At 45.6% G+C, this 15,181-nt stretch overlaps 1 protein-coding gene across 2 annotated transcripts in view; it reads left to right on the forward strand.

The window, feature by feature from the left end:
* Positions 1-15,181, forward strand: part of KIAA2012 — an 81,518-nt gene that overhangs the window by 35,460 nt on the left and 30,877 nt on the right. For both annotated transcript variants that reach the window (XM_081200398.1, XM_081200399.1), the window contains exons 12-13: positions 7,940-8,015; positions 9,469-9,630. In XM_081200398.1, the coding sequence (XP_081056524.1) occupies positions 7,940-8,015; positions 9,469-9,630 (238 nt within the window). The remainder of the gene's footprint in view (positions 1-7,939; positions 8,016-9,468; positions 9,631-15,181) is intronic.

Raw genomic sequence — 15,181 nt, forward strand, 5'->3', positions numbered from 1 at the left:
GATGTGCTCAAGGTTCCCTCTGAGCAATGCTTTTTCATCTCGGCATGAGGGAGGCCACTTTTGCAAACTCCCGCTGCCAGCGATACACAGAAACATTCCTGCAACGCACCGCGCTCAGCTCTTCTGCAGGCATCTTAGTATCGTATTCCTTTGTGGTGGCGTTGTGCATTGCCTTTTCTGACTGTTTATTACGTAATTTGCCCGGGAGAGGATACTGTTGTGGTCTAAACCAGGGGTCCCCAAACTAAGGACCACGGGCCAGGTAGGTTTATCTAGCCCGCAGTGACCCCTGCCGCCCGCTGCCGCCGCCCGCTCTTACCGCGTTGTGCTGCACGGCTGCCCACTTCTGGGTCGAAGGAGCACCGGAAATAGCTTGTACGCATGCACAAGCATTGTGCGCATGTGCAAGCCTTATTTCCGGTGCACATCCAGGTTGTTGGAGGCCCGTGCCCATGCACACAAGCTATTTCCGGTGCTCCTCCAACCCAGAAGTGCGCCGGAAATAGCGTGTGCACACGCATATAGGCACGCGCTCCCCCGCCCTCTGGCCCACCACGCATTCAGCACTGGAGACACCGGCCCGAGGCATGGTAAGTTTGCTGACCCCTGGTCTAAACCACTGAGCCTCCTGGGCTTGCTGATCAGAAGGTCGGCGGTTTGAATCACTGTGATAGGGTGAACTCCCATTGCTCTGTCCCAGCTCCTGCCAACCTAGCAGTTCGAAAGCACACCAGTGCAAGTAGATAAATAGGTACCACTGCGGTGGGAAGGTAAATGGCGTTTCTGTGCACTCTGGTTTCCGTCACGGTGTCCCGTTGTGCCAGAAGCGGTTTAGTCCTGCTGGCCACATGACCTGGAAAGCTGTCTGTGGACAAACGCCATCTCCCTCGGCCTGAAAGTGAGATGAGTGCTGAACCCCATAGTCTCCTTTGACTGGACTTGACAGTCCAGGGGTCCTTTACCTTTACTTTTACATAACTTGCTGGGGAGAGGATACGGCAACCCAGTGCTGGATTTACATATAAGCTAAACAAGCTATATCTTAGGGCCCCACTCTTGGGGGCCCCAAAAAAAATTAAAGGAAAAAACAACTAAATGTACATTTCCAAAATATAAGATAAAAAAACAATTAGTTTGTTAAGATACATATTTTGTTATGTGCAAATGGCCTTCGATACCTATTAGGCCCATAAATTACCAAATACAGTGGTGCCTCGCAAGACAAAAAGAATCCGTTCTGTGATTCTCTTCGTCTAGCGGTTTTTTCGTGTTGCGAAGCAAGCCCATTGACGGATTAGCGCTATTAGCGGCTTTTAGCGGCTTAGCAGCTTAGCGGATCAGCTGATAAGAGGCTTAGCGGCTTAGAAAAAGGGGGGAAGGAATAAAAACCCGCAGGAACTCGCAAGACATTTTCGTCTTGCGAAGCAAGCCCATGGGAGATTCGTTTTGCGAAGCACCTCCAAAACGGAAAACTCTTTCGTCTAGCGAGTTTTCTGTCTTGCGAGGCATTCGTCTTGCGGGGCACCACTGTAGCATATATTCGACACAAAAAACAGGGACAATTTGTTGTTGACAAAGGACAACTGGACATATAAAGGGCCCCATTACCTTCAGTAGCCTAGGGCTTCATCAAACCTAAATCTGGCCCTGTCTATCATGGTGATGTTTTAGAACAGTGGGGCTGATCTAGAAGCAAACAGTGTGCTTCCCTCAAAGATCTCTGAACCCAGGCAGGTACAGATAGCTTGGACCTAAGTCATATAGTTTTCTTAGCAGGGATACTGGAGTGGCTTGCCGGTTCCTCCTCCAGGTGGATCACATTTGGTCAAAACTCTCCACTATGACCTGTTCATCTTGGGTGCCCTGCTCGGCATAGTTCATAGCTTCTCTGAGTTATTCAAGCCCCTTCGCCACGGCAAGGCAGTGATCCATGAAGGAGTCCATGATCACTGCAGATGGTGACAGCAGCCATGAAATTAAAAGACGCCTGCTTCTTGGGAGAAAAGCAATGACAAACCTAGACAGCATCTTAAAAAGTAGAGACATCACCTTGCCAATAAAGGTTCGTATAGTAAAAGCTATGGTTTTCCCAGTAGTGATGTATGGAAGTGAAAGCCGGACCATAAAGAAGGCTGATCGCCGAATAATTGATGCTTTTGAATTATGGTGCTGGAGGAGACTCTTGAGAGTCCCATGGACTGCAAGAAGATCAAACCTCTCCATTCTGAAGGAAATCAGCCCTGAGTGCTCACTGGAAGGACAGATCCTGAAGCTGAGGCTCCAATACTTTGGTCACCTCAGGAGAAGAGAAGACTCCCTGGAAAAGACCCTGATGTTGGGAAAGATGGAGGGCACAAGGAGAAGGGGACGACAGAGGATGAGATGGTTGGACAGTGTTCTCGAAGCTACCAGCATGAGTTTGACCAAACTGCGGGAGGCAGTGGAAGACAGAAGTGCCTGGCGTGCTCTGGTCCAGGGGGTCACGAAGAGTCGGACACGACTAAACGACTAAACAACAACAACAAAGTCATATAGGGCTTTATTGATAACAGACAGCACTTTGAATGGTGCTCCATAGCCAGTGCAGCCATGGTTAACTAACCCTGGTTAACAATCTGGCTGCAGCTCTATGAGCTAGTTGAGGTTTCTAAACCCTCTTCAATAGCAGCACCATGTTAACAGAAATCCAAACGGGTCTAATAACATGATCAAGTAAGCACGCAAGTCAATAAATAGGACAGAACTGCTGAAGCGCATGGAACATTTTCAGGCATGATGAAATAGGTATATAGAAATTATGCCTCAACGAGCCACGAGTGCGTCTTTTACGGTACTTATCATTCTAGGAAGCCGTCCAAGTCTTTGCTACGCTGAAGAATGAGGGTTATGCCCCATGCGCAGATAAAAGGCTGGTATGTTCAAACAGGAGATAATTACGCGGCAATTTACATGCAGAGACAGACAAAGAAAAGCATATATGGAATAATCAACTTTGCAAAACATTATTAAAATGGCCAGAGATGTTTTATTACGAGGACATAACCTCAAATGTATATGGCGTGTTCTTCAGACCTTACTTTGTTGGCCACAATCCCAAAGCAATTTGATATTATGAATTATTTGGTTTATTAAAAAAAACCCGACTTCAATTAAATCAGCAAAGGCTGAAGCCTTAAGGTATGTCTCTGCTTCGGAAAATAGCTTCTCTGCATGGGGAGTTTAGCACTCGCAAGAAACCTACCAAACAAAGGGAGGGTGTGTCTGTCTACACTACAAATTAAACCCAAATGAAACAGCCTCAGACCTGTTTAATGGAAATGGATCTCTAGCAAGGGAAACTCTGGCGTTGAAGTTCTGTGTGCCAATGATCTGTGCCACAAATTCCCGGCGTCTTCACATAACTAAAGCTGCAAAATGGTCCTTTACAAGGAAAGTTATGACAATGAAATCACTGCTTGGTTCCTTGTCTTGTATAGCAGTTGCACTAAATTCTGTGAAATCTATATTACAGTATTGTCTTGTATTCTTATGGCTTACAGGGCTGATGGACGCCTGAATTGGAGAAAGTGTGTTGTTGATATGTCTGGTTAATTTTCTTAATCGCATGTTGTGAAAGCTGGTTTCGCATTTCCGGAATCAGGATCTGTCAGTCTGGAAGACTAAATTCCAGGTCTTGCTCTCCTAGCATAGGGGCGGGGGGGGGGGGGATTATTATTATTTTTTTACTACAATTTATGAAAAAAGAAAGAAGTAAAGAAGAAGAAGAAAAAAAGAAGAAAAAGTAGTTGAGGTTTCAAAAAAACTTCCAAACATTCTCATTGTCCGTTATCTGTTCAATACACTTTTACCGCACAGTTACTTATTTCTTCTATTTTTTATCATATTTCTATATAAATTGTCAATTACCTTTATATACTACAATGCTCAGTCTAGGTCTGCCAGGAGATTACCCTTTATACCATTGTTCTTCAAATATTCTTTAAATATCCTCCATTCCTTGTGGACTTTTTGTTTTGTTTGGCCTCTAACTCTTCCTGTCACCTTTGCTAGCTGAAAGTATTTTACCATTAATGTTTGCCAGTCTACTATATTAGGTGTTTTAGTATTTTCCCAAAAAATACTTTAAAAAATGATTTACAATAACATTTTAAAAAAGACCAGAAATATTTCTTTTAAGTATATTGCCAACTGAAAAAGGAAAATCGAAAAGACCATTGTTCATGTATGGGGTAACGGCGGCCAGAATTTTAATGGCAAGAAATTGAAATGGGGAGGGGGGCATTTTTTTTTTAGGAAACTGGTTTATTTCTTAGGAACAGAGGAAGCTACCTTACTCCAGGGCAGGGAGACAGCAGATCCAGTCCATACATTCAGAGCACATTTCTCCCACCAAAGAATCCTTGAAACGGTATTGTGTGTGTGGGAATTGTAGCTCTGTGAGGGAGAAACTACAGATTCTCTGGTGGGGAATTTTGTAGCTTTGTTTTTTGTTTTTTTATTTTATTTTTGTTTTTTGTTTTATTTTTTATTTTATTTTATTGATACAGCAAGAAAAAAGAAAAAAACACAAATACCAAATTACACACAGGAATAACCATAGACACATAATTTTCTTAGCAAACAATAAAACATATATTGGTCTTAACAATAAAGACCCAACATTCCAGTCTATTCCATATTTCGATTTCATATTACTTATTGCCCATACGCACTTTTATCATAATTAAACTTTTTCTTAATATATCTAATTTCTTATATCTACCTTGCAACTATTACTGAAGTTCCTCGAATGCTGCAACAGAATTTAAACTACTATATTTATTTTTCAGATATTCTTTGAAAACCTCCCATTTTGAAACAAATTCCTGTTTTGATTTATTCTTTATTTTTTCTGATAGACCATCTAGTTCGGCATATTCTGTCAGCTTTTGGATCCAATCTGGTATAGAGAGGATTTCATTACTCTTCCATTTTGCCGCGATCAGAACTCTTTTTTCGTGGCTTTGAAGATGCATTGAATGTGCTTTAAATCCACGGTGCAGAACTGGCCCCCTCTAGCACAAGTGTTGTCTGGTCCTCGAGCGAAGAATGGTCTTCCCCATCACTTGCCGCCCCCTGATCATTTTAATGGGAGGTGCCAGGGCTTGAGTTCGAAAGCTGCCACATGCAAGGCACAAAGCCTGCCCGCTTCCGCCAAGCTACAGCCCCTCTCCTCTCCTAGCAACCTTGCGGAAGACAGCTTTCATTGACCGCCCGTAAAATGTTGTCAACAAGATGAGAGCTGAATGAGAAGGGCTTTTCCCCAAAAGGCCTCGCTTTGGAAAAGCGTGGCTTCCTATGGGGATTCTGCTCTGGAGTAGGGAAAAATGAGATTATCCACCCTTCCCTGCATTGGCCACTGCCCCCAGATGTTTCTTTCATCGCTTCTCAATATGTCTCTTCCTTCCTTCATCTATCAGCAACCTCATTTGCTCATTTTCTTGTCACTGCTGGTTCTTACCCCAAGGAGAAAGTGTTATGCAATAATGAGATGAGGAGGGAGACAGTCTAGCGACTTGCACTCAGGCGACTGGAGGCTGTCGGCTCCTAAATTCTAATCGGGCACAGATCTCCCCGGAGCCATGTCTTCTCGCCTCGCTAGGCTCACCTAGATAAGCTAAGATTTGGGATTGGGTGGTTCCCCCTCCCCTCCTCCTCTGAACGATCCCTTGCCAAGGCAATAGGAAAACCCCTCCGAGTTAGAATGAACATTTCTTTAATCAGGTGTCAGCCCTGATGGAAAGATGGAAAGGTAAGAGTCGGCTGGAAAATTAAAAAGCGAAACGCCTTTTCTTTGGTGGGAGAATAAAAGGACATGTTGTGAATTTCACATCCAGGATGGGAGATGGCAGGAAATAAATTATTATTATTAATAACAATTAAAGTTTTCATCTGTAGACCTCAGGGTAGTCCAGAGCATAAAACTGCAAGATAAAAACACAAAATATATACGGTAATAAAAACAGGAACATAACAAAACTTCTCTGTGGGTGTCGGGGAGATTCACCCACAAAGGGCCACGCTGATAAAAAAAATTATTTGTTTGTTTGTTTGTTTGTTTATATATACCCCGCCTATCTGGCTGGGTTTCCCCAGCCACTCTGGGTGGCTGCCAACAGAATACGAAGAAGAAGAAAAAGAAGAAGACGAAAAGCGATAAAAGATCAAACATTAAAAACTTCCCTAAACAAGGCTGCCTTCAGATATCTTCTAATCTTCTAAAAGTCAGATAGTTGTTTATTTCCTTGACATCTGATGGGAGGGCATTCCACAGGGTAGGCGCCACTACCGAGAAGGCCCTCTGCCTGGTTCCCTGTAACCTTACATCTTGCAGTGAGGGAACCACCAGAAGACCGTCGGAGCCGGACCTCAGTGTCCGGGCTGAACAATGGGGGTGGTGACACGCCTTCAGGTATACTGGGCCGAGGCCGTTTAGAGCTTTAAAGGTCAGCACCAAGACTTTGAATTGTGCTCGGAAACGTACTGGGAGCCAATGTAGATCTTTCAGGACCGGTGTTATGTGGTCCTGGCAGCTGCCCCAGTCAGGCTCCCCACTGTGTGGATAGGTGGATGTCACAGCAAAGCCACACTTGGCTCCAGTGGCATGGGATTGGCTGGCTCAGTGGGCTCCCTCCACCTGCCCCCCACCCAGTGCACACCCGCCTGGTGGCGTCAACGGTGTTGTAAACAATATCTGCCCTTATTCCCTTATGGGGGTCGCAAGAGCCCTTATAGAGTCCTTTGTAGGTTCTCCATCAGTAGGAGAAAATAACAGAGGCAAACCAGAGAATATTGAGAAGCAAAGCAGCTAGTAAGCCTGATCTTTAATGAACTGTTGCAACAGGGTGCTCCCCTCACACGCAGGAAAGGAGGAGGACCCAGAACAAAGGTGTGCCTGCCCTTATAATATAGACATTTTAAATTCCCTGCCCTGGAGCTCAAGACCACCCCTCCATACATCATATATACATCACAGAATGGGTGTAACCCAAGACCACCCCCCACAAACATCATACCTACATCACAGAAAAGGCGGTCTACAACAGAAATTTGAATGTTGTTGTTTTTCCTGTCTGTCAGGTTATCTGATAACGCCTTATCTGATTGCCTTTCCTGGTAGTCTGGCCATTCCTTTGAGATGGTGATTATCCAATTCCTGAGACAATGAGAAGGTTCTCTCACCCCCTCCCTCCTTGCAGAGAAAACATTTGGTCAAAATGGTTTCAGGATGGTCTTCCTGTGCTGCTCCAGACATGTGGTCCCCATATCTATGTACGTGCTCGGCTGGTACATTTATGAACATTTATTATATATAGGTAAAGGGACCCCTGACCATTAGGTCCAGTCGTGACCGACTCTGAGGTTGCGGCGCTCATCTCACTTTACTGGCCGAGGGAGCCGGCGTACAGCTTCCAGGTCATGTGGCCAGCATGACTAAGAACCAGAGCAGCGCACGGAAACGCCGTTTACCTTCCCGCCGGAGCGGTACCTATCTATCTACTTGCACTTTGACGTGCTTTCGAACTGCTAGGTTGGCAGGAGCTGGGACCGAGCAACAGGAGCTCACCCTGTTGCGGGGATTTGAACTGCCGACCTTCTGATCGGCAAGTCCTAGGCTCTGTGGTTTAACCCACAGCGCCACCCGCGTCCCTTATTATATATAGAAGACCTTAATTTTATTTATTACAGCGGCATCAACTGGGCTGGCCCAGCGGGTTCTGGTCACCCTCCGTGCCCGGGCACCGTCAAATGATACTGCGTCGCTGCTCTTGGGCACAAGATGCTATGCTCTGAAGCCTCCCACAAAGCAACAGTTACTAAAGAGGCGGAAGGTTGCTGTAAACCTCCGTGGTAAAACTTGACAGATTGTATAACTAAATGTGGCTTCTCCTTTTCAAAGGAACCCCTGAAAGGGCAACGAGCAGGGGAGCTGCGAGGGAACCAACACGGCACAGGAAATGAGCAAAGCACCAAGGGTAAATTTGCCAGGGTTTTACCTGTGTTGTAAGGGAAAAAACCTACTCCTTTTCCCTTATGGGGTATCCAAGTACCCATATGCAGTCCTTAAGTGGGTTCCCTATTGGTAGGAGAAAATAACAGAGGCCAACCAGAAAATATAGAGAAGCAAAGCAGCTAGTAAGCCTGATCTTTATTCAAGGAACTGTTGCAAAAGGGTCCCCACTCACCACACGCAGGAGGGAGGAGAACCCTGAACAGTGGTGCGCAAGCCCTTATATAGACTCTTGAAATTGCCCACCCTGTAGCCCAAGACCACTACCCCTAAACATCATACATACATCAGAGAAGGAGGCGGTCTACAGCAGAAATCCTGTCTGCCAGGATACCTGATACTGGTCACTGATTGCTTTACCTGGGCAGCCTGGCCATTCTTTTGTGATGATCTGAATCCAGGTCATGGGCTCCCCCTATTCACCCTTAAGACAGGATTTGCAAGCAAAAATCAATGGGGAGTCTTTCCCCATTTCTTCCCTCCTTGCTGAGAAAAATATTGAGGTCAATTTGGGAGAGTCAAAATGGCCTTCCTATACTATTTCAGACACATGGTTTTATATAGTTATGTGTGTGTTTGCCTTTATGAACATTTGTTTTATATTTGAGACCTCAGAATTCTTATAACACCTGCTCAGGTTAATAATATTAATAATAATAATAATAATAATAATAATAATAATAATAATAATAATAATAATAATAATTTATTTATACCCCGCCCATCTGGCTGAGTTTCCCCAGCCACTCTGGGCAGCTCCCAATCGAGTGTTAAAAACAATACAGCATTAAATATTAAAAACTTCCCTAAACAGGGCTGCCTTCAGATGTCTTTTAAAGATAGGATAGCTACTTATTTCCTTCACATCTGAAGGGAGGGCATTCCACAGGGCGGGTGCCACTACCGAGAAGGCCCTCTGTCTGATTCCCTGTAACCTCACTTCTCACAATGAGGGAACCGCCAGAAGGCCCTCGGCGCTGGATCTCAGTGTTCGGGCTGAACGATGGGGGTGGAGACGCTCCTTCAGGTATACAGGACAGAGGCCGTTTAGGGCTTTAAAGATCAGCACCAACACTTTGAATTGTGCTTGGAAACGTACTGGGAGCCAATGCAGATCTCTCAGGACCGGTGTTATGTGGTCCCGGCGGCTGCTCCCAGTCACCAGTCTGGCTGCCGCATTCTGGATTAATTGCAATTTCCAGGTCACCTTCAAAGGTAGCCCCATGTAGAGCACATTGCAGTAGTGCAAGCGGGAGATAACTAGAGCATGCACCACTCTCGTGAGACCGTCTGCGGGCAGATAGGGTCTCAGCCTGTGTACCAGGTGGAGCTGGTAGACAGCCGCCCTGGACACAGAATGCTTCCTCCAAATAGCAAAATAGGGTGACTGACGCCATTTCCCTGTACTTCTGCATCAGGGGATGAGAGAGTTCTGGCTGAATCCAGAAAGAGGGACCAGAAAAGTCAAAATGGCCTTTGCAAGAACAAACATCTCGTGCAGTGTAAGGAGGAGAAGGGACTCTCCAGCTTGCCACCAACAGACAGCAGAAAGGAGAAGGATGTTGGCAACTTCTTACAAGGTACTCCAGTTTCTACACACTTTAAGAGATAAAATACCTGCACCAAAGATGGGGAGAGGCGTATGGTTGGGATGACATTATAATGAGGTAGAAATGGAGCCAAGTGAGAAAACTGTCAACAGTTTATCCATTTATGTGAATAGAGGAATAAATTTAACGGGATGTGTAGGGTTTAAAGAATTCCTTTTTTCCCCTTCTAGAAGTTACCTCAAGTGTCATCTGTTTTGTAAAAATTCATCACACACACACACACCCCATCTAGCTTTCTAGTGTGGTTTGTCTGTACATAAAGGACTAAACTGCTTAATGCGTTTTGCTTAACTTTATGCACTTCTAACGCATAAAGTTATTTTTTCTTTATGAAGACAGCTGTGACTTTCCATGAAAACTAGTCACAGGCAAATAATTTTTTGTCACTCAGTTGTCATGTTTGCGACTGGTGTGAAGGTATTTCTCAGTCAGAAAGATGTTCTCAGCCCAACCATTTGATGTTTGATATTTTAATTAGCCCTGTTTCCGATGTAAACTCAATAAAAGCTGAGTGTGTTGATCCTTCTGTCCTTCTGTGTCTCAGCTGGGTGAAATGAAAATACTGAGGAAAGTTCAATTGAGAGTTTTCTCTTCTTTGTCCGCTAATCGGGCCTTTATGCATGTAGAAATTGAATTTATTTGATTTGTCCATCCTTATTTGAGGCATCTTGGTTGGAATTCTATATTTCTCACTATAGTGCAGAGGGTCTTTAATGAGCAAATTAATGCAGAGTCACAATGGCTTAGAGAAAAGTCTTTCTGTGTCTGCTCTTGCGATGATTCTTTCACATCAGCTTAATAGTGTTTCTACAGGTCTGTAGGGACTGGAACTACAATGCTTTAATAATTTCCTTATTCTCCTTCCTGTGGTATAATGTTGTTCTCGTTTGCTAATGACCTTTTCAGAGCAGTGTCCTCTAGCTCCCTCAGCGGCCTTGCATTTTACAAAACCAGGATGAAAATTCAGGCTGGATGAAACAAATGCAGAGTTAGTGAAATCAGTGAACCAGCTCTGCCTTACCTCTATTGCCACCTCTCTACTCAATAACAACAACAACAACAACAAATTTATTTATATGCTGACTGGGTTGCCCCAGCCACTCAGAATATTAAACATACAATAAAACATCAAACATTAAAAAACCTCCCAGCACAGGGCTGCCTGTCTTCTAAAAGTCAGAGAGTCGTTTATTTCCTTGACATCTGGTGGGAGGGCGTAACACAGGGCAGGCGCCACTACCAAGAAGGCCCTCTGCCTGGTTCCCTGTAACCTCACTTCTTGCAGGAAGGGAACCACCAGAAGGCCCTCGGTGCTGGATCTCAGTGTCCGGGCTGAACGATGGGGGTGGAGATCCTCCTTCAGGTATGCAGGGCCCAAAGCCTACTCTCTATAGGCTAGTCTGCAGGCAAACAGATCTTCCATTGATAGAGAATTTTTGTGCAAAAAGTGTTGACATAAGTGCATGTTTTGGACTGCTTTGCTCCTACCTGGTATATGCAACGTGTGCATAGCTGTCAACCGTCCCTTATTTGGCGGGAAAGTCCCTTATCCCAGCGCTGTGTCCCGCTGCTGTCCCTTATTGATGATGTCCCTTAAATTTTCCGGGTTTCAAAGGAAGCAGCTCCTCTCCCTCCCTCCCTGCCGGCCAGGGAGGAGGGAGGCTCCAACTGTGTTGCTTGGCTGCGTTGCTCACCCAATAAGGAGTCTAAGAATGACTGGGGGGTGGAGCGTGCATGCCTTATGTCGATCAAATCAGCCACGTTGCCTGGGGACTCACCTTTGCTCAGCGCTTCCCAGCGGAGAGGTGATGGTGGTTTTCCTTGCTGCATCCCCTTTGCCGGGTTGCTGCACTGTGGGAACCACCGCTTGAGGCTTCGCTTGGCTGCTGGCTGGGCTTTCTGCTTTTGGTTCGGAGGGGCTCAAAAGTCGAACATACCTGTGCTCTGAAAATCCCTTATTTTGGCTGCTGATCCCTTATTTCCGAGGCTGCTGGTCCCTTATTTTCAAATCTGTAAGTTGACAGCTATGAACGTGTGCCAAGCAACAGCTCCTAGCAATGACTTCCCAGAACATGTACACGTGGTGTAGTACATGCCCTTTGCTGCACATCCTGTTAAGAAGGCCCTTGATTCACACTGACCACCTAGGGAAAAAATGCCGTTCCATCATTTTTGATTTGGGATCGTAAGAGTGGCTACCCAAGGATCCTTCCCAAATTAAGACAGAACATGTCTCCCCACCCTCTCTTCTTGCACAAAAAGAGATGCCAGCTAGCTTCAAGGAAGATGCTCAATTAAGGCCGTGAGCATGCGCCTCTGGGTAATTACTTTGATCACAATTTGCTTGCCGGACGTTTAAAGAGCCTGGGCAAGAGGGAAATCAAACAAAGGCAGCTCTTGATGGTTTCCACTTTGAGGGGATGTTGAGGGTGGAATTATCAGGAAACTGCTTGGTGGAAGCGGTGCAAGGAACATGAGAGGGCACGCTGCTGTACAGAACCAGCTGAAAAAAATATATATCTCCATGCCAACAAGACCTAGATTGCAGAGTCAAGGGCCATTAAAAGTTTCCTGTCTTCGCAAGGCTGGATGCAATTCAGCTTTCTCGGTCGCTTATTATGATTTTAGCTAGGACAAGAAAGGAAAAGCAAGCATATGATTTTGGTCTCTCTACATACCACCGGAGCCTTCGCAAAGAGCTGCATTTCAAAAAGCTCTTTGGGGAAAACCTATACTACTTAAACTGCGCTGGTGCTTAATTCAGATAGCCTCTCATGGCATTCCTGCTGTGGATTTGCAACTTAAGATGACCATGGTGTTGTTGTTTAGTCGTTTAGTCGTGTCCGACTCTTCGTGACCCCATGGACCAGAGCACGCCAGGCACTCCTGTCTTCCACTGCCTCCCGCAGTTTGGTCAGACTCATGGGGACCAAAGGTGAACAAACTACCGTAGAAGGAACATGGCGTGTCCCCTGCCAGAAATGCTACCTCTTCTCTAACACCCCATCCAACCCTAGGTATAAAACAGGGAAATTAAGATTCAAGTTTTCAATGGCTGTAGTAGTAACAACAACAACAACAACAACAACAACAACAACAACAACAACAACAACAACAATAATAATAATAATAATAATAATAATAATAATAATAATAATAATAATAATTTATTTATACCCCGCCCATCTGGCTGGGTTTCCCCAGCTACTCTGGGCAGCTCCCAACAGAATATTAAAAACACAATAAAGCATCAAACATTAAAAGCTTCCCTAAACAGGGCTGCCTTCAGATGTCTTCTAAAAGTCAGAGAGTCGTTTATTTCCTTTACATCTGAAGGGAGGGCGTTCCACAGGGCGGGTGCCACTACCGAGAAGGCCCTCTGCCTGGTTCCCTGTAACCTCACTTCTCGCAGTGAGGGAAGCGCCAGAAGGCCCTCGGAGCTGGACCTCAGTGTCCAGGCTGAACGATGGGGGTAGAGACGCTCCTTCAGCTATACTGGGCCAAGTCAGAAATTAGTAGGAACATGACACTGCGCATTTTCGTAAGAGGCATTTTAGATGTGCCTAGAAGCCTCTCTGGACATCCCACAGAGGAACTTACGGTCTTCAAACAAAAACATCCTGAAGGTCCCAGGCCACAGAGAGGTTAGGCTGGCCTCAACCAGAGCCAGGGCTTTTTCGGCTGTGGCTCCGACCTGGTGGAACGCTCTGTCACAAAAGACTAGGGCCCTGCGGGACTTGACATCTTTCCGCAGGGCCTGCAAGACGGAGCTGTTCTGCCAGGCCTTTGGTCGGGGTTCAGTCTGACTCCCTCTCCCCTTTCATAAGAACTTGCATGAAAGTGGCCTCCCAATTTTTCTCACAGGCCCATCTGCGGGTTGCCATCCGATTGGATTTTATTCTGATCTGATTTGAGGATGTATTTTAACTGATTGTCTGATTTTATGTTAATGTGTTATACAGTGGTGCCTCGCAAGACGAAAAGAATCCGTTCTGTGATTCTCTTCGTCTAGCGGTTTTTTCGTCTTGTGAAGCAAGCCCATTGAAGGATTAGCGGATTAGCGCTATTAGCGCTTTTAGCGGCTTTTAGCGGCTTATCTGCTGATCAGATCAGCTGATAAGCGGCTTAGCGGCTTAGAAAAGGGGGGGGAAGGGAAAAAACCAGCAGGAACTCGCAAGACATTTTCGTCTTGCGAAGCAAGCCCATAGGAGATTCGTTTTGCAAAGCACCTCCAAAACGGAAAACTCTTTCGTCTAGCGAGTTTTCCGTCTTGCGAGGCATTCGTCTTGCGGGGCACCACTGTTCTTTTGATGTTAGCCGCTCTGAGCCCGGCTTCAGCTGGGGAGGGCGGGATATAAATAAAAATTATTATTATTATTATTATTATTAGTGTGATATATTCACATATACAAAAAATTAATGTGCATTCCTGCCAGTGTAGGCTTTCATTTCCCACTACTGTACTCCCAATGAGTTCTTACTCACCCTTCACTGAAAGCTCCCAAGGCCGTTTGCAACAACAAGAGGTGTGCGATTTGAAGGGAAATAAAGTCCAGCAAACCTCGGCATGGTGTTGGTGGGAGAGAAGTCTGGCCAATACGGGCTCGATTCTGCTTTCCTTGCCGCCGTTCCTTACGGCTGTGTGGTCTTCTTTGATACCGCTTTTGCACCTGTGCAAAGCAGATGAAAGGAGTTGCCCAGAGAGCAAATCAATTCTCAGATCAGCCTCATACATCGGGAATCAAAGGCTAAGCAGGCCAAGAACGGAATGGCGTGGATGGATTTGCCCAGGCGATTTGCAGGGGGTATAAACTGCCAAGGGAAGAGCCTCTTATGTATAGATTTTTGCTGCTTTCCCTGTGGTTAAGGCAATGCTGAAAACTATGTCAAGTTGATACAGGGAAACCAGAACTGGGAAACCCCTAGGAAGTCCCTTCACCCGGACGGCATGTGCGGCAAGGAAAAGGTGTAAATAATCCAGCCAATGGGAGGGTTTTCAAACCGGTATCTATAAACAGCAGGATCTGGAATTCATCTAGATGGAGAGTCACATGTTGAGGACAAGAATGGTTGCCCCAGCCACTCTGGGTTGTTTCCAACATAGATAAAAACATAATAAAACATTAAACATGAAAAAACTTCCATATACTGGGCTGTGTTCGGATATCTTCTAAAGGTTGTATAATATAGTTACTTATCTCCTTGGCTTGGGGAGGGGGGGAGAGTCACATGACTCCATACCCTCCAACATTTCTCTGATGAAAATAGGGATGTCCTAAGGAAAAGCAGGGACGCGGGTGGCACTGTGGGTTAAACCACAGAGCCTAGGACTTGCCGATCAGAAGGTCAGTGGTTCGAATCCCCGCAACGGGGTGAGCTCCCGTTGCTTGGTCCCTGCTCCTGCCAACCAAGCAGTTCAAAAGCACGTCAAAGTGCATGTAGATAGATAGGTACCGCTCCAGCGGGAAGGTAAACGGCGTTTCCTAGCACTGCTCTGGTTCGCCAGAAGCAGCTTAGTCAT

Source organism: Podarcis bocagei (genome assembly GCF_964188305.1).
Source record: "Podarcis bocagei genome assembly, chromosome: 1".
Taxonomy (NCBI): Eukaryota; Metazoa; Chordata; class Lepidosauria; order Squamata; family Lacertidae; genus Podarcis; species Podarcis bocagei.